The sequence below is a fragment of the Molossus molossus genome, unplaced genomic scaffold, assembly GCF_014108415.1.
Source record: "Molossus molossus isolate mMolMol1 unplaced genomic scaffold, mMolMol1.p scaffold_m16_p_16, whole genome shotgun sequence".
Classification (NCBI taxonomy): domain Eukaryota; kingdom Metazoa; phylum Chordata; class Mammalia; order Chiroptera; family Molossidae; genus Molossus; species Molossus molossus.
Genome location: NW_023425351.1, coordinates 47026528 through 47051718, shown reverse-complemented (window position 1 = coordinate 47051718; position 25191 = coordinate 47026528). Strand labels below are relative to the sequence as shown.

General features: G+C 31.6%; 1 protein-coding gene across 14 annotated transcripts in view; it reads right to left on the bottom strand.

Moving 5' to 3' along the window:
• The window catches only part of RIMS2 (regulating synaptic membrane exocytosis 2), a 513935-nt gene that overhangs the window by 140838 nt on the left and 347906 nt on the right, over nt 1-25191 (bottom strand). For 9 of the 14 annotated variants that reach the window (XM_036264303.1, XM_036264293.1, XM_036264304.1 and 6 more), the window contains 2 exons: nt 22943-22975; nt 5007-5107 (listed from right to left, as the gene is read on the bottom strand). In XM_036264303.1, coding sequence (XP_036120196.1) covers nt 5007-5107; nt 22943-22975 — 134 coding nt within the window. Of the gene's footprint in view, nt 1-5006; nt 5108-13352; nt 13405-22942; nt 22976-25191 lie in introns of those variants that run through there. The other 5 variants (XM_036264305.1, XM_036264292.1, XM_036264298.1 and 2 more) reach the window with 3 other exon arrangements.

Genomic DNA, 25191 nt, shown 5'->3' with positions numbered 1-25191 from the left:
AGAGTCCTTGATCTGGTTTGGGATGAAATCTATGAGTAGGTGATCTTAATTCTGATTTTAAAAAAAAATACCTTTCTGCTGGGTATCTTCAGTGTTGAGAAAAGAATAAGCTCTAATAAAGGGAATAGCTTAATTAACAGTGGTTATCTACTTGCCAAAAATACTTTGTCTTTATCTGTTTTGAATTTTTTTATATTAATATGGCCTACAAATAAATCATGTGTGTTTTTAATGAAACTATTTGTATGTTGTGTTATGTATATTTTAAAGTAAATTAGTTTGATTGCTTTCCTCTTAATATGTCTCTTTGAAATTGTTGAATAGGTCTTTAAAGACAAAAGACCTGGGTAGAAAGGTAACAGTGCCTAGGATCAGGCACCCACAATGAATGGAGATAAACTCTTTTCCTTTCTTTTGCTACATTGTTTTCTGATACCACAGCATAAGATTAGGAGTTCAAAGAATTAGTATGGATTTATGGTCCACATCTGAAAAGCCCTGGGCAATTTATGGGCTATATTACTTAATTCTAGTGAGGTAAATAAGAACAAAGAAAATTATATTAGTGTTATAATGGGATAAGATATTTTTGTGATGATTTTGTGGGAACATTACTACCATTTTAAATAAGCCATGGTTTCTACAGAGAAATAAGCTTTGAGTTCCAAATAAATACTGTACCAATGAACTGTATAGCATTCTCTGTTGAAATGTTATGGACTACCCTTTTAAAAATATATTATGGGCCCTAGGCCAGATTTGCTCAGTGACTAGAGCACTGGCCCACAGACCAAAGAGTCGTAGGTTTGATTCTGGTCAAGGGCATGTACCTCAGTTCCAGTTTGCCCCTGGTCCTGGTCAGGGTCGTGTGGGAGGCAGCCAGTTGATGTTTCTCTCTCCCCCTCCCTCCCACTCTATCTGAAGATAAATAGAAAAATATCCTTGGGTGAGGATAAAATGTATATATATATATATATTCTGGGATAACTTAAAAATATTAAATAAGGCTAGTTTAAAAAGTAAAAATCACATTTAAATAAAATGGTCAATTCTCCATATCAATTTTTAGATATACTATATACATTGTTTGAATTTTTAATTATGGCTACTTATATTAATTAATCATTATATAACTCCAAGAAGGGTAGTTGGTCTATGCTAAATTAAAATTTGCTCTGTTAAATTTAATAGACAAGTCACATTTTTCTGAATCAATGAACAGCAGAGAATATTGGTTTCATAGAAAAAATAAAAGTTGGTCTTTAAACTTCTGCCAAGAGTAGATAGATGAATCATTTAAACTGAAGTAGGGAGGGTGCAACAGGCAGAAAAAGGTGTACTGGCTACACAGTTAAATTCTGTTTCGAGGGAAAACCCCCAGAAATCACCCACCGACTAAATAGCAATAATATCTGCACATGCCTTTTGCTTATCTTACTATAGACTCTCTGCTTTTAAATTTCCTATTATACTTAAAATATTCTTAGAATCATAGAAGCAATGGGCATTTCTCCACAGATGTTTTCAAAGTAACTAAAAATATTTTTTTTTAATTAGTAAGAATTGTTTACAAACCATCAGTGCAAAATGCTTGAAAATTTCAAGGAGTCAATGTCATTTAAAATGTGGAGTGTGTAGTTAAAAAATAAACTTCATCAAAGCTTCTTAATAGCTTCACTGGAATTTCAGGAATGCAGCTCAGAAGTACAGCATATGCTCTATATGTCTGCGGCTTTGGATATAATCTCAGATATCTCAAATTTAACTATAAATAATACTTTCCATGACTTAGTGGCTATGTAAATTTGGATAGATTACATAAATTTTCTATATCTTTGTTCCCTCATCTGTTAAATGATTTTTTCAAGAATTAGATCTAATGTATTAAAGTACATAGCTCAACAGCAAGCTTTTAATTGGCACTTGTTATCAAAAGAAGGAAGAAAAGAATGGCTATGTAAGCTAAATATTCCAAATTAAAAAGAGAAGAAACCAATTGAAAACTTTAACCTAAGGAACAGTTAGTATGGAAATTAATAGTAACTACATCTATATATGCCCTTGATTGATGAAGAAGTTCTATAATATTTTCTTTGATCTATAAGAGAGGAAGATCAAGGTAGGAATGATGGGGAGATAGAGGACTCAGCAAAAATAGTTCCACATCAGGAAATAATTTGTAGTGGAACAAAATAGAGTTGTGTTTTGGGCCCTTTTAAAAAGTTGTAACTTACGAGTTAACTACATTTTTGGTTAAGCTGAAAGCATAATTTCAGCACTAAACAGAATGATAAGTATCTGATAGTCAGGTGAGAGGATTTGTTAGAAACTGTGAAAGGCCTATCAAGGTTTCAAAACAGTCTCCATTTTATTGATTGATTGATTGATTGATTGATTTTATTATTATGTGTGTGTGTGTGTGTGTGTGTGTGGTACATGCCCCTAGCGGGAACCGAACCCAGGACTCTCTGGTCCACAGGCCTATGCTCAACCGCTGAGCCAAATTGGCCAGGACTCCATTTTTTTTAATGGTATCATTCATCACTGGCTTCTAGCTAAAACCTTAATAGTGGAAGTCAACTCGTTCAGTTACAGCGAAGGGAATTTTACAAGCAGCTCACCTTAGACCAGCAGTTCTCAACCTGTGGGTTGCGACCCCTTTGGGGGTCGAACAACCCTTTCACAGGAGTCACCTAAGACATAACAGTAGCAAAACTATAGTTATGAAGTAGCAACAAAAATAATTTTATGGTTGGGGGTCACCACAACATAAGGAACTGTATTAAAGGGTAGCGGCATTAGGAAGGTTGAGAACCGCTGCCTTAGAGCAATAGTTCTTTAACCTTGGTCAACATTAAAATCACCTGGCAGGCTTGTTAAACTACAGGAACATCACCCCAGAGTTTTGCTTAAGTAGTCCTGGAGGGGGCCAGAGAATGACATTCTAATAATTCTTAGGTGATGATGCTACTGGAAAACCATTTGAAAACCAATGCCATAGAGAATGTTTAGGAAATTATATTGCTTAGTATAATTAGTCCCTTGCCAAGACTTAAAATTTTTCTCAACTAAAATAGTGTTAAAATTATAAACGTTTAAAGCCTCAAGCATTCATCTATTTATGAATTGAAATGGAATCAAATTAGTTTTTCTGAAAAATATTCTGTCATATCTATAGTATTCTTTAGTCAATCCTCCTGTAAGAAATTCCAGTCATGTATTCACAGGACGAATCACAGCCATTGTTTCTAAGGAACTTGTTTGTTTTGCATGAGCTATGTTAATCATGCAACAGACCCAGTTTCTCATTCTGCCTTTGCTGCTTGTTAGGAAGCTCATGGTCAAAGTATATACCCCACATACAGGTATATAGGATATCACGTGATGCATTTTGCTCACAAACTTTACCTTTTTATTCTGGAATTCATTTTACCTCGATACTCATTTCATCTTTGACAATATTGAGAGTATTATATGTATTTTTTCAAAAATTATCTACATTCCTTCCTGAAGTATAGTGGGATATATATAAGCAAATAAAATAAATTTGTGTTATCTGAATACATGCTTACAAAAGTTTTAATATTCTATTTTATTAGGACTCCCTGCCTTGGTCTTTGGACTACATAAAATGAATAAATGAGAGAGTAGAGCATCACAGAGGCCACATAAAATCAGTTCTATCTATATAGCCCAGAGCAAAATATAAAAAAAAGACCTGGGAAAGCATAGCTATCATTTATGATACCAAGTTCAAAAGGTTAGGGGTGTATCAGAAATATTATATCATTACAAAACTATTTCTGTGAAATTCACCAAACATATTTGAAGTTATTCTTATTTGTATTTTAGAGAAACATTTCTAGTTTAGAACCTGGTGAGTAAAGGCAAGGCTATGCTTGTCTTAAATGTACCTCTCTTAGCTTAGGCCTGTGCCATTCCCAGTACACCAGGATTTTGGGATGAACAATCCTACATTCACTATGTTAGTATTCAGTATTTGGAGAAGAGACTGGTGGTTTGGAAGATGATGCTGATGTAAGAATCTCTGCCTCCTCTAGGTTATAGAGTGGAGAGTCTAGAACCTGTGCTACCTGTCATGTATGCATATCCAACATAGCCAGCTATGTTCCCTTAAATCTTGACTTTACCAAAGAATGGAGTACAATGGAGAGAAACTGAAGGTTTAGTAGGTTAGTATAAAATATACCTAAATATATAAAAATCCAAACTGCTTATCTCTAACACACAGATAAATAGACCACAAATATTACACTTTTGCAATGATTAAGTTACTAAGTCATAGAGAACATAATAACTGTTATGAGTAAGGTTTGTGATTTTCATTCCTTTTTAAATATTAAATAGGTATGTTAGAGAAAAGTTTTTCCATGACTTTGGCCATGAATAATATCATGAACCTTAAAATGTTTCTAAAGTGTAAAGGCAATGAAGAGCAAGAGAAATGAAATAATACTTTTTTTCCTACCTTGGTAAATCCCATAACCTCAACTTATTCCCAAAAAGTAGTTTGAAAATATTTTTGCTAAAAAATGTTGTGGACTCCTTACAACACCTCATGAGTATGTATGTGTTTTGTTTTAATACCTCATTAATAAATCAGATTCAGTTAAAATATTATAAAATAAAAAAATTCTATGTGTTGGAAAACCATAATAAGATAATAGTTCTTAAACATTTTGAGAGTCTTACAGCCTTTATAGGTTTTATAAATTGAAAATTCTAAAAGACTTGTTTTTCAGATCATTTATGAGTTTCATTTATTTAATCCCTTATATTATATAATTATTTTTTAAATAAGCCACATTCCATACCTAAAAGTTGATGTACAAATACATTATAAATTTGAGCATTTAATAATATCATGGGGTCATTGCATTATATGTTCGTATCTGACTGATCTGCATTCAGCTGTTTAAGAGAATCTAATGGTTTCATATGATTAACTGATTATTTTACAACTTTTAAAAAGAAAAATATCTTGCCTTCGAATGGTAATCTTGTTCCAGTCTGGGATCTGATCCGGCTACCTGTTTGTATTTGTTAATTTTCATTTGGCGATTTCTCTCCTCTATATCCATAGCACCTATCGAGTAGAAAAAAACCCATAAAATTAATGTTCAGTTCTTATTTGTGAGCCCTACTTACAGGATGTATAAAAGAAGAAATGCTAGGCTGATATATTACTTTCATTCAAGGTAGTACATACAGTTTAAATGTATTATTTTTAGATATATTTAAAGTATGCAATTTGGCAAATAAAAGCATGATTATTAAATATGTAAAATAATTTTAATCTGAATAAAAGGTAAATGAATTTAAACAAAAGACAACAAATCTATACTAGATAGAAAACACTTTCTGGTACATGCAGGTCAAGGAGCATATATCTGACAACACATAAATTTGACAAGAGTATTATTATAAAAACTTTGGCTTGTAATGCATCAAGACCTGAGTTATTTATTGGAGAAAAGTTGTGAGTTTAATTGGTTTCAAATACAATTTTACAATTGCATTTAGAAACTATTTCATAAAATTAGCCCATGTATTAAAAAAGGTTGCCCTGACATATATGTGGACACAGTTATCAAGCTATTTTAAACTTGAAGCTATTTTGAAATTTCTAGAATTAGGATCAAGAAAGAGGCACTTAGAATGATACTACTCAGAAGATATCAAGCCAGTAAAGGTACAGTGTATTACTGAAGTCATTTAAGGAAAAAAAAATGTTAGGAGGTGAAAGAGCGAGATGGTAAGCCTATTAAAAATGAGATTAATGCTCTCTGTTAATTGGTGCTACCTCAAAACACATCAGTTATAGATATTAAGAGGGTCTTTAAAAAGTTTGGTTAGAACAAGAACTAAATTCTGTTAGCAAATCTTAGCAAACATAAAATAGTGCTTTAAAAGTATATTTATGATTTTTATTCAAATTTATAGGGAAATTCTATTTCTCAAATAAAAATAAAATCTCAATAGTATACTACAAATCTTCAAACTGGGAAAAAATAACCATAGCTTAGTAGATCCAAGTTGGTATCTATAATAAAATGTTGTCATGTAGACCCAAGTGGGTATCTATAATAAAATGTTGTCAAGCACTGCGTGTAGGTGGGATGTAAACATACACATACATAACCCTTGCTTGAGAGCATAACTTTAAACTGCAATAAAGACATTTGGATAAGAATGTGCCTGTTTAAAGACAGGTATTTTAATATTCTCAAAAAAAAAACAAAACAAAACCCCATATATCCGATCATTATTAATAGTAACAAATTTTAAGTAGAAATAAATTAATTAAATAATATAAAGATGGAAAAAGGGTTCAAGGAGGAGTAAGCAAATTGTGAGTAAAATAATGTACAGACTTTACATTATATGACCTCTATGTAAAACCGCAAATTTAAGTCAACTATTCAGTAAAGTGAGGCAATCAGTTCCTTTTAATAACAATTTGATTAATTGATTGAGTCAAATTCTAAAATAGGAATATACATATTATGTTAATATCAATTGCATGATACATAAAATCAATCAAATGCCTCCAAGATATCAATATGAAATATAGTCAATTATCAGATCAATTAGTTGATTCAAATACACGTTTGAAATTGTTTATACCTCAAGAGATACTCTCAGGTAAACATGTTTATTTTATCCAAGAACAAGGAAACCAAAAAAGCCATCCTGGCATCAAAAAACATGTATACTGAAAGAGTATTAGCTAAATTGAGAGTTTGGGAAGTTTCTTTAAAAAAATTTCATTTTAAATATGAATAACACCAATCGACAAAAGTTTTAATACATTTTATATACATACACATACATATAGATCCATATACATACATGCATATATATGTTTTTTCTAATATTTAGAGTATTTTTCTGGACATCAGCCTTTTATGAAGCTACCTTAGATTCTTTCTGATTACTAAGTACTATGGGATATATGATGGAAGGAGCTGAAAATTTTTTTCTGTAAAGAGCCTAACAGTAAATATCCTAGGCTTTGCAGACCACATGGCTTCTGCCAAAACTCTGCCATTGCAACATTAAGGTAGTGACAGACAATGCATATACAAATGAATGTGGCTGTACTCTAATTAAACCTTATTTACAAAACAGTGGGCTGGATTCAGTCTGTGGGCCACAGTTTCTCAACCCCTGCGTTAAAGTATATTGGTTTAATATTGCTTAGTAATGGTTTAGAGATTTTGTAGAATCTGGTTTTTATGATTCTCTTTCAGAACACCATTTATATTTAACAGATAAGTGGGGATTATAAGAAAGACATTAATCTGTATTTGCTCCAAGCAAACAGATGCAAATAGAGTTTGCATCTGAACCATTTAAATGTGTTATCAATTAAATTCCAATCTCAAACATGTCTCTCAACTCCAGACTCAATCATCATCTACAAAAGGTCCCTAAATGGAAAAATACTGTTAGTGCCTTAACTAATGAAATCTCAAGGGACCACTACCTTAGTGAATATATAGTCAACAAAGATGGGTAAATAATATTTTCAATTTAAAATTGTCCTACAAAGCTAATCCTTATAGAGTAACCCAACATGTCTTTTTGGCTCATATGAAGTTTTCCGTTCCGCTCCTTTTCTACATTTTATCAACCTATTCTGATAAAGAAAAGACTCCACAAACATTAATATGTTTGGAGAAGAAAGTATCCTAGTGATAAAGAGATCCATCATAAAAACTTATTCACCAGCAAGTTATTTTTTCTCTGTTGGTCCTTTTTTGTAATGAAAATAACCTAGAAATAATATTTCAATAACATTATTTTTGTTTCAACCAAACTCAGTCTTCTTTTTTCTTTCCCCAAGAAATGAAAAACAAAAAGAGAAATCATTGCAAGTAGAAGAGCTGTTCACTGGATGGGGATGAAATACGCAATTTCAAAAACTTTCAATTCGGATATCCAATGCTGTACTTATATTGAAGAAAGATAAGTGAAATAGTTTAAGAGGCAGGTTTTTGTTCAATATCCTATCATTCAGATTTAAACACACACACACACACACAGCTTTTGGGGTCCCAAAGCAGCTTTATACCCCAAACTTCTTTGAAGTGAGGATACAGATTTGCAGCGATGTAATTCACAATGAAGCCAAGGCATAGTGATCAGAATATGATCTTTAATAAAATGCTCAAATGTGATCTTAAGGGAAAAATCTCTTAAGCCAAACACCAAAACTCTAAGAAAGAACTCCAAAATTCAGAAAAATATGAGTTAATCTATAATTACAGACATCATGGAAGTCTAAGATTATTTATCTTACTGAAGTGCAGAAACTACATCAGTTAGTACCCCAGATTTTCACAGCTAATTTAATAATCTTTAAACATCCTCCCTCCTCTTTAACCCATCCCTCTCTATGTTTATGTAAATATTTGACTTCAGCTTAAAGAAAAGGTCTTCCTTTAATTGAGATAAAAAAAAATTTATCATGAGAGTTTCTGATGAAAATAATCATATCTGTAATTCCTTTTTCTTTATGTTTTTAGAAAAATTAAGGTGTGTCTCTAAACAATCTGAGGTATAAAAAAAATTTGTATTATTATATTTAAAAAATAATATATCACCCTGGCCTGTTTGGCTCAGCAGTTAGAGCATTGGCCTGCGGTCCAGAGAGACCCAGGTTCGGTTCCCGCTAAGGGCACGTACCTCGGTTGCAGTTTGTTCCTGGACCTGGTTGGGTCGTGCGGGAGGCAGCCACTCAATGTGTCCCTTTCACGTTGATGTTTCTCTCTCTCCCTCTTCCTCTCTTTCCCTCCCCCTCTATCTGAACAAAAAATGAAAATATGTCCTCGGGTGAGGATAAAAAAAAAAAATATATATATATATATATATCTGAAGTACTTGTAAAATGATCAATAAACATTAGCATTACATAATTAGATTTATAAAACTTAATTTTTAAAAGGTACATGTTAAATTTGTTTTCCAGTTAAATTTAAGTATTAAAGGTATTAGTGCAATATTAAGTTTTAATTAACAGTGAAGAATTTCCAACAAAAAGCTACAAAAGTATATTACTTAAATAGTAGAAACATATTTTAAAAATTAACTATTTTTGCCAAACCACTGAGAGGAAAAAATTACATTTGGTAACTATTTTATTGAATCTTACTTTACAAACTTTTCTTGTAAGAAAATACAAACAATATGGAAAAGGCACAAAACAAAACCTGATAATAATGAGATTGACAGAAATAACATATTCCTAATTAACAAAGTTAAAAGACCAAATTCATGTATTCACCATTTAGGTAAGTACCAAATTAAATGCAATAAAGAAAAATGTATAGTCAGTATATGCTGCTATTTGCTCAATTAGAGTGACAATTACACAGGAGAAAGCATGGCTATTTGTGTTTATTTTCTAGATCAGAAGAATAGACTATAAAAACAACCTATTGATATCTTCCAATTGTCAGAGAAATAAGAATAGAAATTGTTGAAATGACTCATTAAATAAGTATGAATCTAATATTTTGTTGTGTTATTTCATTTTCAAAGGCAGTGCAATTAATAAAGAAAATATTGTCTTTGATTTTATGTAATATTTTAACTGTTCTTTCAATATCTAATAACTGAAAAAAATAATTTTTCAGATTGACAGTGATATACTAGCTTTTGACAAAAAAATTAATGGTTATTTATGTGCATGTTTTCCCAAGTACCAAACTACTTTAAAATACAACATATTTGGTACTGTGTGTCAAAAAACTTTTACAGTGGTCACATTTTTTATTTTATCCTCATCTGAGGACATTTTTCCATTTTTTTTATTCAGATAGAGTGGGAGGGAGAGAGAGAGAGAGAAACATCAATGTGAAAGGGACACATCGAGTGGCTGCCACTCACACGACCTAACCAGGGCCGGGGACAAACTGCAACCAAAGTATATGTACCTAGCGGGAACCAAACCCAGGTCTCTCTGGACTGCAGGCCAACGCTCTAACCGCTGAGCCAAACCGGCCAGGGCTACAGTGGTTATATTTTTGAACATGAAATTCTACTCACCAGAATCTTTCCTAAATAAATAAATCAACGTGCAGAGATGTACATAACAAGTACATCCCTTGCACAATGCTTGATAATCATGAAGGCCTGGAAAAAGAAATTCTAAATGTCCAACAATGGGGGGATTATTTAACTACATTTATGGTATACCTACAGAATACTATGCATCCGTGAAAAATGATGAGTATGGTGTACATGTGTTCGCATAGAATACTATGCATCTATGAAAAATGATGAGTATGGTGTACATATGAAAATTACATAAAATAAAGGAATTGCAAATAATAATTATAAAACAGATTAAATTGTAGGTATAGTACTATCATTTATAAACCATTATTTTAAAACTATTCATAAAATATATTTGCACATAACCTATACCAAAGATAAAGAAATGGAATGAAAAAAATTTAAGATTTATACATTAAAGTGTTAGCATTTATCACTGGTTATTAGAAGTTAAGTATAAATACTATTGTGTGTTTTTTTATTTGAGTTAAGATAGAGTTTATAAAATATCCACAATACCTTATTCAAAAATTGTTATAAAAATCACAAAATATAATGTTTATGTGAAATATGATAAATTACCCAGTTTGAAAACCTTATATTTTTGTTATAATTTGATAAAAATGCTTTGAAAAGAAATGTTAAATAATTTTTAAAATGCAAATGGGCAATCACTTGTTACTTAATTTATCTTAAGTACAAAAAGAGATCTGGCATGTTATAAGATTTTCCACATTGATAATTTTCAGGTGGAACTTAAGAAACTAAGCAACATAATTTTTAAGTTACTTTAAAATTATTTCTTCACAATCACTTGCCTATAATGAATTTTTTGATATTTTATATTAAAAATTTATTATATACTAGAAATTCATAAACAGTACATGTTGTTAGCTAAATTATTTGTTAAAAACAGATGTAATGCAGAGAACAACAAATATTGGAACAAGTTAAATTGTGAAAAAGTGTGAAAATAAGTTTTCAAAAAATGATAAATTATACCCATATTAGTTCTGGGGCAAACAGAAGCATTTTATTTTATATATTAATTTAATTTTTTCATCACCATATATCCCTTCTGTGCCCTCTTCCACCTCTACCCCTACCCGCAATCACCACACTCTTGTCCATGTCCATGAGTTCTCCCTCTCTCTTTTCATAAATATTTTCTTTTAAAGTATAAACAAACTGAATCTTAGCTATGCAATTAAGGTACACAACTTTTGAGGAATACTTATTTCCAAATCAATTTTGAGGATTTTTTTTTAACTGTGATCATTAGAAACTGACATATTTGGAATGCAAGAAAATATAATTTGATTTTGTTTATAATGTGTTTGCTTATAAATTATCTTTCTTTGCTTCCAGGAATGTAGGAAAACTAAATTTAACATGTGCTTAAGTGAAACATGAAATTAAATGAAACATAAAAGCTCTAGAAACTTTCAAATTAGTTCCACTACCTTGAGGCTCATAGTTATGAGCTAAGGTCTTTTGAATTATGTTCTAAACCTTAACAACATATTTCAGATATTTAGCTTACCTGTTACTCTTTGTATCTGTCTGCTGTTTCTCTATGAACTCCCTGCCATATTCTTTACTTCAAAGGAGATGCTATAAACAAATTTCATAGACTACTTTCACTAGAATCAAAACAAACTGATATTCAAACTACTTTAGGATATAAGTTACTGGGAGTGATCTAGTTAGTGATCTAAGGAAAGAGAGTATGTCTGTTTTTGATGTCTAAATTCAGTGAACACACTGAAATTTTCTCATTCAGAAGTTGCATGTAAGGTCTGAAAGAATCATAATAAAAACATTTAAATGTATCTTTACATTTATGTTCATTTAGAAATTTAAATGTACTTAGAAATGTTGACAAAGTTGTTTAAAAATCATAAAAAATAAAAATATCCATCATATAAAACCTGAGATAAGGTTTATGCTGGAAAAGACCCATATAATTTTTTTTGGTATATATTATAATCTTATATAAAAGAGAATACTCCTTGTGTTATCATTTAAAACTTGTCAAAGTTTGCTTTATGTAGCAATAGCGTGATTGAAAGGAAAGAAGTACACTTAAATTTCTATTATATAATTTTATCCACGTGGGCTAAATAAATATTGTACAAAATGATACTAAAATTTTTCATTAAATTAGGATCACCATTAAGTTGGGGATAATTATTTACAGTTAGGGAAGGAAATGATATATGGGTTTTAAATAGTATTTATGTGTGAATATTACCTGTATTTCTTTCTCCAAAGATACTAATTATGATTGTTATTGGCCACGAGTACAAGAATGACTACAGAGTAACTAATATCATATACTATTAACACTTCCTCAGAATTCAAAGGAATGCATTCTAATGTTTCACTAACAGAAACAGCTCATTAAATATTTCTGTTCATTTAGACGGAATTTAAGTGTCTACCTTTCCTGTAAGCTTAAGATTCATTTCTAGTTGTTTCCTAGTCATCCCCAAATAGTTACCCCATCAAACAGTTACCCCACCATTAAGTAAGCAGTTACCTAAACTAAGCTTGTCCAAAACAATTTAAGATGACTTCTCATATCTGTTCTTCTTCCTTTAGTTATCATCAGTGAATATCCAAGATATTCAGAATATATTTCTTTGTTAACTGCTTTGCCTTGGCTGTTTTGGGAACTGTCAACCCTAAATTGTGCTAAGAGCTTTATATGTATGTATTGTGATTATGTCACTTAATCAGCCAAATTGTATGTGATAGGACTTATTTTCTCAATTACTTCTTATTAGAAAATTTGTTCAAGGTCATGTAACTAGTACATGGCTAAGATTAGTCTGTCCTCCAAAATTTATAATCTGAAATATTTATTCATGAAATGACTCTTGTCTCTCACAGACACACATACATACATACCACACACAAATGCACACACCACTCAACTCTCCTTTAAATCTTTCTCTTTTTTCAATGTCCTTCCTTTTAACATTTCTTTCTTTTTCTTTTCTAATTGCATCTCCTCTTTTTTTTTTCTTTTCTTTTGGTAATGCTTCAACTTATTTCCCTATGAACCTAAACTTAGACTATATTATAGTTGTTTTCAAATCTTTAATCTAGAGATTCCTTCTGATTCTCACTCCTTTACTCTGAATTAGCCTATCAACCTCCTTCAGATTCTGCATGAACTTATCACCTATTACTGCATTTTCTCCATAAGTTATATCACATAATTAATCATTCCAATTCCTTTTACTTATTAATGTTTTGCTTACCATTAAACTCTAACTTTCACACCATTAGTTCCATTCCTCATCCTATGCTCACATTCTGCACGTCATCCCCTGAAGCCTTATACAGGCTGATAAAAAGAAACAATTATATGTCAAGTAATGTCCTTCTCCTTAGTTAAATTATAACCTAACTTAAATTCTCTCGAAAATTATCTCCAAAGTAGAATTACTTATGCAAACTTACCCTCTTTCACATGAAACTCATTTATTTTTCATTACAACTTGTTTATATCACAATGTTTACTTTATAGACACAACAGTATAAAGCTTTGAGAAAAGAGAATGTGATCCAAAAACACTTATAACTTGTTTTTATCAAGTTCTAATGAATAGTTAGTATTTGTACATGTTAATACTCACTAAAATAACTTTATTACTAATGACTTTTTAAATATGTACCCTTTTCTTAACTTTTTATATATGTACCCTTTCCTTAGAGTCAAAAGATTTAAAAAATGTACTTTTATCATAACTTAATTAGCATCCAGAGCTACACTTTACTCATTCATCTCTCTATAAATCTTTTTTTAAAACTGATTTTAGAGAGAAGAAAGGGCGGGGGGGAGAGACGGAGACATCAATTTATGCATTCATTGGTTGATTCTTGCATGTGTTCTGCCCAGATCAAACCCACAAACTTGGTGTATTGAATGATGCTCTAAGCAACCGAACTACTTGGCCAGGGCCACTACAAATCTTAAATAGTTAAAATTCTTATCTGTCATCATCACTTAAATGACTTTTCAAGGAAAAAAACTTTATAGCAAAATTTATTCTCCTCTTCTGAACATTAATGCCCTTACTTTATTTTCTGTTCATTGATCTTTATAGTCCTTTGCATAGCTGGTTTCTTCTTATTCTTCTGGTTTAGTCAAAATATCATCTCTTGTAAAAATGTATTAGATTACTCCATTTAAATTACTCTGTCCCTACCCAAGTCATACTAGGTTACGTAAGGAATTTTAATAGCACTTATAACTACCTAAAATTATCTTGCTTAGTGACTATTTCTTTTCCTAATGTAATTTTTTATGATGAGAAGTGCATTGTCTGTCTTTGTCATTGTTATTTCCCTAGCACCTAGAATAAGACCTGGCAGTAGACATTTCTTGAACAAATGAAGTTTTAGGATGTAAAATAATTTTATGTCACTGTTTTAAGAATTTCTGGAAAAACCGCCCCTTTATAAGAGCCAATCATGTCATATATGAGTTTAATATGCTATTGTGATACCTAAAGAATGACTTTAGTTTAGCATAGCCAAACAGATTATTTGGGTATTTTATAAAGATATTTTAATAGTCTCTGGTTTCGATTTTTATTCTCATCTTAATTAATAAAGACTCATTTTCATTATTTACACATTAAACCTGTAATTTACTATAATTCTGAGCTGTGTGTGTGTTAGAAATATCTTAAGAGAAAGAATTTGAATAGTTTGAATAATTCATAACATGTTAGAACTACCATGTTGGTCACCTGCCAGACACTTTATGAAAAACTTCTCTAATCTTTAAAACAACCTTTGAGTCCTATGTGAGAAAAGTGGTGTCTCACAGTTTTTTCGTTTGTTTTCCTTTTTAAGCATTTATTCGCTTACTCTTGAAATAGAAATTTTTTATCTTGGCAGGTCATTTGTTTATTCATCTGTTGATTGAAAGTAAATACACAAAAATGATCAATTCTCTTTTACCAATGAATAAACTGAAGCTTGAAGACATTAAGAATACTTCAGGTCACACAGGCCTTCGAATCTCATACTTGACTGCTCACCAACAAACTTCCTTATAAGGCAATAGAAAATAAAGTATAACTTGTTTGTTCTTCAAATGAAGCATAATTATTTTTTTAAAGTATCTAGAAGTAAGTACTTTGTGTTGTTTCTGGTGCTACCAATAAATAACTAAACTGGTTAATAAGTATAGTCCAATACTCAGCTCTACCATTAAAATTATTTTTTCTCTATTTTTTAAACAATTCTAGAGATGGGTAGATTACCTGAACTCCTTAGTAATTCACTGTTTATAAATCATTGATATATTAAATTTAAATTCAAAACCCTATTGCAAAACCCATGATTTTGCTAAAAACAAGCATAAATCATAAGAACTAAATCAATATATCTGCCTGTTAAAATAACCTTTTGCTATGATTGTTTTAGTAGTAATTAAGAGTTACCATTTTTTTATTATCTCATCTGGATAAAACTTGTAATAGTTCTTTACAGATGTTATTACTTTCAATTTTTTTTCCAAACTACAAAAATTATAGAAATAAATTTGCATGTAAATTTTCAATTTGCATATCAATAAAATTATTCAATAATATGGCTGCATGTGTATCAATTTATTTAGGCATTCCCCCATTATTTAACATTCATGGTAGCATCCTTTTATTTGTTACAAATAATACTTTAGTGAAACTTTATACATATATTTTTATCTGAATCTCTATTTCCATTAGGAAAAAAGTCTGTGACTATTTTTAAGGCTCTTGATTGATATTAAAAATTTGTTTTTAAAAATTATATTTAATTGCCCTGGCTGGTTTAGCATCGGCCTGCAGACCAGAGAGTCCTGGGTTTGGTACCCGCTAGGGGCACATACCAAAAAAAAGAAAAAAAAATTATATTAAATTATGCTGCCACTTTTTTACTACACTCTCACCAGCATTAAAATGTTTTTTAAATAGGTAAAAATATTACTTCATTTTAGCAAAACTCACTTAATCAGTTATTACTAAAATAAAAATTTTAATATATTTACTCACCACTGAATTTTTTTTTTTTTTTTTTATCCCACCAGAGGACACTTTTGCATTCATCTTCAGATAGAGCGAGAAGGAGAGAGGGAGGAAGAGAGAGAGAGAAACATCGATGTGAGACACATCGACTGATTGCCACCCACACGACCCCAACCAGGGTCTGGGACAAACTGCAACCAAGGTATGTGCCCTTAGGACTCTCCGGTCCACAGGCTGACGCTGTAACTGCTGTGCCAAACTGGCCACGGCTGAATTTCTTATTTAATGAAATATTTGTACATATGTTTACCCATTTTTTTATTAGACTTTTGTAGAATATATACTTTATTTGTCAAACTGAGTCAGGAGTTAAGGCTCTGAATACTGAGTTGTTGCACGTTTCCCAATTTGTTATTTGACTTATAATTTATTTATGCCAATTTTTATATTTTATAGTTAAATCTCTTTTTACATTGTTTTCATTGCTTTTACTCTTTGGTAGGCTTTCTCTTTTCACAGAAAAGCTCTTTTAGACTTTCATTAAAACATAACTAACATCTTAAATAACTGGAGTTTACTTTGCTCAACAGGAAGTAATATGTAAGCAGCCCAAAGTCACATCCCCAGTGGGTGACAGACCTGGATTAGAATTCAGACCTATCTGATTTCAATGTTCTTACTGTTTCTACCCAGCTCTGTTGCTTCAGAATGGTAAAGATCAATAGTACAGGTGCTGCAGTCCAGATACACAGGTTCCTAGCACAGCTATCTCTAAACCGGTAGCCAAAAACTAGTACAAAATATTTGTAAAGCATATAACATAAAAAATTAATTCTATATCATAGAAAGTATGCCTACACATCAAATGCACAGGCTTTAATACAGCTAAACCAAAATAAAACAAATTTTTAATGTATTTTAGAAAATAATGCCTTCACTGCCCTGCCCAGTGTGGCTCAGTAGTTAGAGCGTCAGTCCCCACAACAAAGGTCAAGGGTTAGATTCCAGGTCAAAGGCATGTGCCTGGGTTGCAGGTTCAATCCCATTGTGCGGGAGTCAACCAGTCAATGTGTTTCTCTCACAGGGATGTTTCTCTGTCCCCCTGCCCTCACTCTTCTAAAAATCAATGGAAAAAATATCTTCCGGTGAGGATTAACAAATAATAATAATAATAATACCTTCACTTACATAGTGCTTACTACATACCAGACACTGTTTTTAGGTGCTTTACATATTATATATTAACTAGTTTCATCTGTACAATAACCTTTTGGGTAACAGTATTATTGTAACCATTTTTACAGATGAGAAATGAGAGGCACAGCAACTAGCTTTCTCACAGCAAAAACCTGGACTGATCAGGTAGTCCACTTCCAGAGTGTGTGCTCTAATACTGCTTCTCAAGCTAACATTCCTTACAGAAAGAAATAATTTCTCCATTAGCTGAAAATTTTATGAAAGAAAGTTAAGGTGGACAACAGGCCTGGATAATACTGAATGTCACAGTGTTCACAGTGCATGAATACTATTTTGAGAATTTAGCAGTAACATCTTAAATTCAGGATGCATCTTCCAATGGAACTGAAATTTTATATTCACAAAGAATTTTAAAACAATGTGGCAGCACTAGGGCCAAGACTAAGTCTCTCGACTCCTAGCAATCTTTCCAATTTCCTCCACACCACCCACACAAAGAAGACATGCTCAAGATATTGCTACTATTTCAAGTTCCAAGAACATTCTCCACTCTCCTCTTATATTTGAGTATGTAGTCTTAGAAAACTAAGCTTCAGTGTTTCACTTTACCAATAGGAGCTTTTTTATAAGATGTGAAAGGTTTTTATATACATGAACATACACATATTTTATTTGAGACTTCTTTCTTTAAAATAGTATAATATCACTTAAAATATTAATATTAAATGTATATAAAAAATTCTTCTAAGTACCATGTCTCTTGTAACATCTAAGCTATCTACCACAGTACTGAACAGAGTTAACATCCCATACCTCCTTATGAACTGAGATTTACATTTCCTAAGAAGATCTGTAAAATGGGTAGAATGTGTAATGATAAGGTTGATAATAAACCAATATTTGAAAGATATTGGGAAATTTCAGTAACAGCTTATTTGTGCATTTATATGTGTACATATATACACATGTTAAATTTCCCCTAAAATGAATGGTACTTCTCCTTTCCTTTTAGGACATAACAGAAGTAGAACAAAAAGTCAAGTGACACATAGGACTCAAAATATGGCATATATGCCAAGCAAATATGATAAGAATTCAAGTGCAAGTTTGAGGCAATACAAGTCAATAGTCAATATTCAGAATAATCAGAGAAATAAAACAAAAAAGAGAAACTGTTTTTATTCTTAAAAGAATAATGTACTTTCACTAGCTTTGAAAAATTTACCTTAGCTTACCCTAACAGAAACTGAAGTAATAATTTTATTAAGAATTATAGGATGTTAACTAAACTTATTGTGGTAATCATTTCACAATATATATGTAATCAAATCATTATGTTGTACACCTTAAACTAATACAATGTCAATTATGTTTCATAAAAACTGAAAAAATTCTTTAAACATTAAAAATATTTTAAAGGCATTATAATTACAACACAAAGTATATGTTACTTATTTCTCATTATATTTTTACTAAGAAGTATTTGAAATCTATTCAACTTGAATTGTTAAGCTTTTCAAACTAACATTAGTACCTGGCAGACAAATGGACCAATCTGAAAAGGTAACATTTTTACATATTTTAGAAAACTTTTATGTAGCACAGAAACAACTATAATCATAATGTAATAATTAATATAATAATTGGCATTATAATATAATAATAATTTATGTAAGAGATTACTAAGAAATAATTGCTGACAGCCTGGCCACTGTGGCTCAGTGGATTGAATGTCATCACATGGACTGAGAGGTCCCAGTTCAATCCCTGGTCAGGGCACATGCCTGAGTTGTGAGCTCAATCCCCAAAAGAGGGAGTGCAGAAGGCAGTGAATAGATGTTTCTCTCTCTCCCTTCCTCTATCTCTCTAAAATCAATGAAAACATACCCTTGCGTGAAGATTAAAAAAAAAGTTGCTTCTATTACAATCTCCTCTTCCAATCTTCAAACACCCTCAACTACCTTCCCTTTATCTTTACGCATATCATGAAGATTCCTTTGTTCAACCTGTTGAGTTCCCTCTCCCCAGGCTTAGCTTAAATTCCTTTTGCTAGCATGTATCCTTTTTTCTTAAACATTTCTAGTCTGTACTATCAATATACCTATCACAGCTTCTTTCTCTTTCTTCCTACATTACTTAGAGACAGACACACTAATCTTTTCCAGTGTGGATTCTGAAACCGATTCCTTTTACTTAAATCTCATATGTGGTCAGTGTCATCAAAGAATGTCCATTTCAACTCACAACTTGAATGAAAAGTTGACCCTTCAACAAGAATACTATCTCGCTCAGAAACATTTTGAGAGAAAATTGCTCAAAATCCTATACCTTGAATACTATACAGAAGACTGTAAGTGGTTTTAAGCATTCTTCCAGGTCTGCATTGCTGGTTACATGTTAACTTTTCTTTTATTTATTTTTTTTGGTACGTGCCCCTAGCGGGAGACGAACCCGGGACTCTCTGGTCCGCAGGTCAACACTCCAACCACTGAGCCAAACCAGCCATGGCTAACTTCTAATTTCATGTAAAATCTTCTCACTTATGTTCATACCATTATACTTCTTTGCTATTATTGTCTACTTCCTAGGCAATTTTCTTCACAGAGTTTCTATCGACCTTATGTCTTCAGTGACTTCAATACCTGTATAAAAACCCTAGCACCCAAGTGTGTTGCTTTCCCTGATCTCCCAAACTGTAAGCCATGCCCCATCTCAGAAACCCACCCCCAGGACCAAACCCCACATCTTTACATTATTTGGAATTGTCTAACATTTGAGAATTCTAAACATTTATAAATCAATCTCTGAAAATAACCTTCTCCTTTTGCTTCCATTAGCCTTCAGTGGCTCTAAAAATTCCTGCTCTTTCATTTAAGCCTTTCTCTCCCAGTTCCTGGAAAATTGTGAATCTAAACAATACTAAACAGGACAACACCATAATTGACAAGCATCTTTCCTAATCTATCTTAGACATCATGTTAACCACTTTCCTTACCAGCCAAAATGAACATCCTCATCTTTTATTTCTTATAAGTGCCATAAACTTCCAACCTTAGATCCCAAGGATTATATATGAAGTGTGCTAATGAACCAATTTACATAATCTTAGAGAATCAATGCCATCACAAATTAAAGTTTTTCACTTAAACTGTCACCATTCTATGCATCTTTGGTGAACTTCCTGTCCCATCCTCCATACTCTTATAATTTCCTCAAGCCATCAGGAAATCTGTTCTACATTCACTTTCTTTATTCTTTTCTTTTAGACACCCCTTACCTTCTCTTCAATGTGACTAGCAGCCTCCAGAAATTTAATGAAACAGGCAAAGATCATTATTGACTTGTTTTATTATTTAACATTTTTGTCTTTCTCTGGCATTTTCCTCTGTTCAGTCGACCCTTCACAAAGCACTTCCCTTCCTTGAATTCTGTTCTTTTCTGGATATTTTACTGTCTTTGGATGGTTCTTTTCAACATACTTTTCTAGCTCTTGTTCTTTCATCTACTCTTTAAATGTAAATAAATGTTGATGATCCCAGAATTTTGATTCTTGGCATTCTTCTTATTCTTCATATGATTCTGGCAACTGCATTCACTCCTATGGAATTAGTTAAATGCTGATACCCTAATCTATGTTTCTAGTCCAGACTTTCTTCCTGAATTCAGGCCTATACATCCAATCACCTCTATTAGATATTTATACCTGAATTTTCTATAGGAAACTCAACTCATCCCCAAACTGCACTCTTTTTAAATTTTATTTATTTATTTTTTATTTATTTGTTTATCCCAATTACAGTTTATATTCAATATTATTTTGTATTAGCTTCAGTGTACAGCATAGTGGTTAGACAACTGTTTACTTTACAAAGTGTTCCCTTGATAGTTCCATCCAGTACCCACCTGGTATCGTATGTAGCCATCACAATATTATTCACTATATTTCCTATGCTGTACTTTACTTTGACTATTTTGTAACTACCAATCAAACTTTTGTTTTTCCCCTAAAATGTATATTCTCCATCTTGATAAAATCTATCCAAACATTTCAGTAACCTGAGATTTTTCTTATTCCTCCTTTGCCTGCATTGATAATATTTAATCTGTAACAAGCTTTATATATTCTACATCTTTAAATAACTTATCATGTACCAACTGCCTCTATTGATACTTTAATTCAGCCCATTATCATCTCTTAACTGATTGACACATTATCCTCATAAATGATCTTTCTGCTTATATTGCTCAGGTACATTTTTGTTGTTGTTGTTAATCAACCTAGGATTTTTTCCACTGATTTTTAGACAGAGTGGGAGGGAGGGTGGGAGGGAGGGGGAGAGAGAGAGACACACACACATCTTTTGGTTGCCTCCTGGATGTTCCCCAACTGGGATGGGGTATGGAACCTGAAACCCAGAAAAGTGCCCTTGACTGGGGATCGAACTCTTCTGGTGTGTGGGCTGACACTCTAACCACTGAGCCACTAAGCCACACCGACCAGGGCTCCTCAGGTATATTTTTTATATAGCTTCTAATCTTCCCAGAAAGAAATATCTGATCTTGTTACTCCCCTACTTTACACGCTTTAATAACCTACATCACTTTCCGAAACCCTCCTTGTCTACTTTTCTAAACTTATTTGAATCATTTTGCCTATATTGTTTCCTCTACCTGAAATGCTCTCTATACGAGCCCAACATCTTTCTAGTTTTTAACATTCAACTCAAGGGTCATCTCTTCTATGAAGTCTTTCTTGAACGAATATCTACCCTTTTTAGGTGGAAATGACCACACTCTGTGATTCCACTCTATTTTATATATATATATTTCTCATTGTACCTGTAATATTATTGTTTACTTGTTAGACTCACACTAGGAAACCTCACAAGGATAGTGGGCTATATTGTGTTCTGTTATTTCCAGCATCTAGAACAGTACTACACAGCATATTCTTAATAAATGAGTGTTGAATGAATGTTCAAGTTTTAGTTCAAGTGTTACTTCTTCCATGAAGCCTTTCTGGCCAACTAGTTAAAATGAATTTTATTTGACTTTATAGCTTTGTTAGAGTCATCTATATTGGCACACAAATATAACATGTTACCCATATATTTTAACTTCTCAGTGATACTGATAACTTGTTTAGGGTATGTATTAGGTCTTTCGTATTTTCCACAGTCCAGCATATTACTGAACTCACAATAGAAATAAAATACTTTTGTTACTATGTAAAAAAACTTGAACATAAGTTTTAAGTCTAAAATAAGTTGAAGAACAAACTATAATTAATTTAATATAATCTAGCTGTGTGTGTGTGTGTGTGTGTGTGTGTGTGTGTGTATATATATATATATATATATATATATATATATATATATATTTGTACCCAGTTATGGGAAAAATATAGATATATTACACAAAAGTTAATCACTTTATTTTCATCCACCTAACTGGAGCAGTTGTTGCTAAATGTTGACTATACAACTACCTAAGATGAAAATATCTGCAAGATTTAACATCTTTTTATATTAGAGGAGAATGAAAAATTAAATAAATAAAAATAGTAAAAAAAAAATCTAAGACAAGTTAGCTAAATAAAAAAAGAACAGAGAAAAGCAGTAGAAGAGACAGACCTGCATGTCTTCTCCTGGTGGAGTCCACTTCTTCTGTGATCGCATCGTATAAAGGACAGACATAGACAAAGGAGATGGGTGTGAGTGGATGTACTCAAAAGGTAAAGGGTGACACTGAAGGAAAGAGTCCCAAATCATTTTGAGAAAGAATCCTGTGCATAATGGTAGGGAAGATATAATCAAACACACACCATATTAAAAAAAAAAAAAAAAAAGGAAGAACTGATGGTGAATTGGTTAAGTTACTATGGGTTAGCAGAATCAGAAAAATAAAGTTAGTGTAGAAAAAAGAGAGGATTGAAAGGGTTATAATTATTTGTGGACAGCCAATCCTGAACACTGATACTGAAGGAAGATACCATTAAAAAAAGCCATGTTATTTGTATGACCATGTTGTTTAAGGCATTACTGAGTCCATTTAAGATCAGCGAAAATGCTTTTAGGATTTTTAATGATCATTTAAAGAATACAGTTTAATTGCAACATCTTCAAATAGAGCAATAAAAATAGTTCCAACAGATTTTATGCTTTTTAAATTTCCCAAATAGATCAGTGCACACATGAAAATAAAGTATGGCCACCAGGTCAGTATTTCACTAAATTATTTCAGTACAGGAAAATATTACCATAAAAATACTACTGAGAGTAACAAATATAATAAAATCATTATAGAAATAGTAGCTAAAATATATGGCTTTATTTAAATATTAAAAATTAAAATCAACCTTCAATTTAGGCAAATTTTCTTTGATGGATTCCTTTATAATGCTTATTCATTAAGAAAGTTCTTATAGACACCACATAACAAATCATTGATGTTTCTAATCAAATCTGCCCATCCAAATCCAACATCTACTGTAAGAGACAGGGCACACATTTTGGAACCACTCTTTCCCCACTGGCAGTAGAGAAGTGCAAACGACATTTCATACAGTGATTGAAAGCAGGAAATGTTTGCTAAATTCAACATTCAAAAAAAATGTCTTCCAAAGATATTAGTAAGTTAGTATTAGTATGATTGACACAGAAACACAATATAAAAAAAAAAAAAAAAATCTCCTATTTTAATTACCTACTTAGCTTTAAATCAGGTACCACAAAATTCCTAAATGAAAACACCACATTAACTTCTGCAATAGTTGTATCATAGTTTTTGAATGACATAGAAAACCATATTGTTTCAAACAACACTTGGAAAATTGATATACTGGAATTATAACTCTTTAGAGTACTTTCCTATAACAAACATCTTTTTTTCCTAAATAGTGAGAAAATAAAAACTTTCCTCTAGGAAAAAAGAACAAACATGCCCCAAATTTTTTTCTGAGAAAAAAGAGAAATCCTAGTATGAATTATAGAGAACCGAAAAAATATGACACATTTTAAAACTTAACTATGTAATTTTGATTATTATACAAGTACATCTTGAACTTATTCAAAATGAGACATTAAATCTCATCATAATTATAGTACAAATCAGACTCTGATAGGATTGACCAGTATAACAGTACTGTCCTCCTGAAATGTACTCATATAGAAATGATATATGCCATGTTTTCTTTTCCATCCCCAGTACACCCATCTCTCAAAGAAAAGATAGAAAAATCAGAGATATATTATTATCATAGGTTAGCTGAATTTTACCATATTTTGCATTATTTCTTCTATGCAAAATCTCCCTACAGAAATATTTATCATACCACTAAAACAGTTTCCTCATGTTAAAATAAAATTGGTATAAATTAGATTTTAAAGACTGCTTATACATATTTCATCTCTAAGAAAACTTTTTTTATTTTTTCCAGAAAACATAACAACAAATAAATGAAGTTTCTCTACCTAGTATTTTCCTGTATCTTGGATTACTTTATAATGGCACAGCAGTAATATTTTTCATGTTATATGGATTCAAAACATTCAAAATTCTTCTTAACCTAATCCTTAATTTATTATAGAGAATAACCGAGATACATAGAGTTCAAGTGACTTACCCAAGGTCACAAAACAAGTTCAGTGGCAGAACCAGAAACAGAACAGAGGTCTCCTGATTACCAGGTCAATTTTCTTTCTACTAGATGCTATATGACCCAATAAAAACACGTAAAATAAAAAGTCAAACAAGAAAAAAAGAAAAATAAACTTCTCAAGGTGATACTCGAACTTTACATTTTATTATACAGTATTTAATTAGAACATTAAAAAAAAGGTATATGCTCTAACTATTCAAGTAATTCACCAATACTTTTACT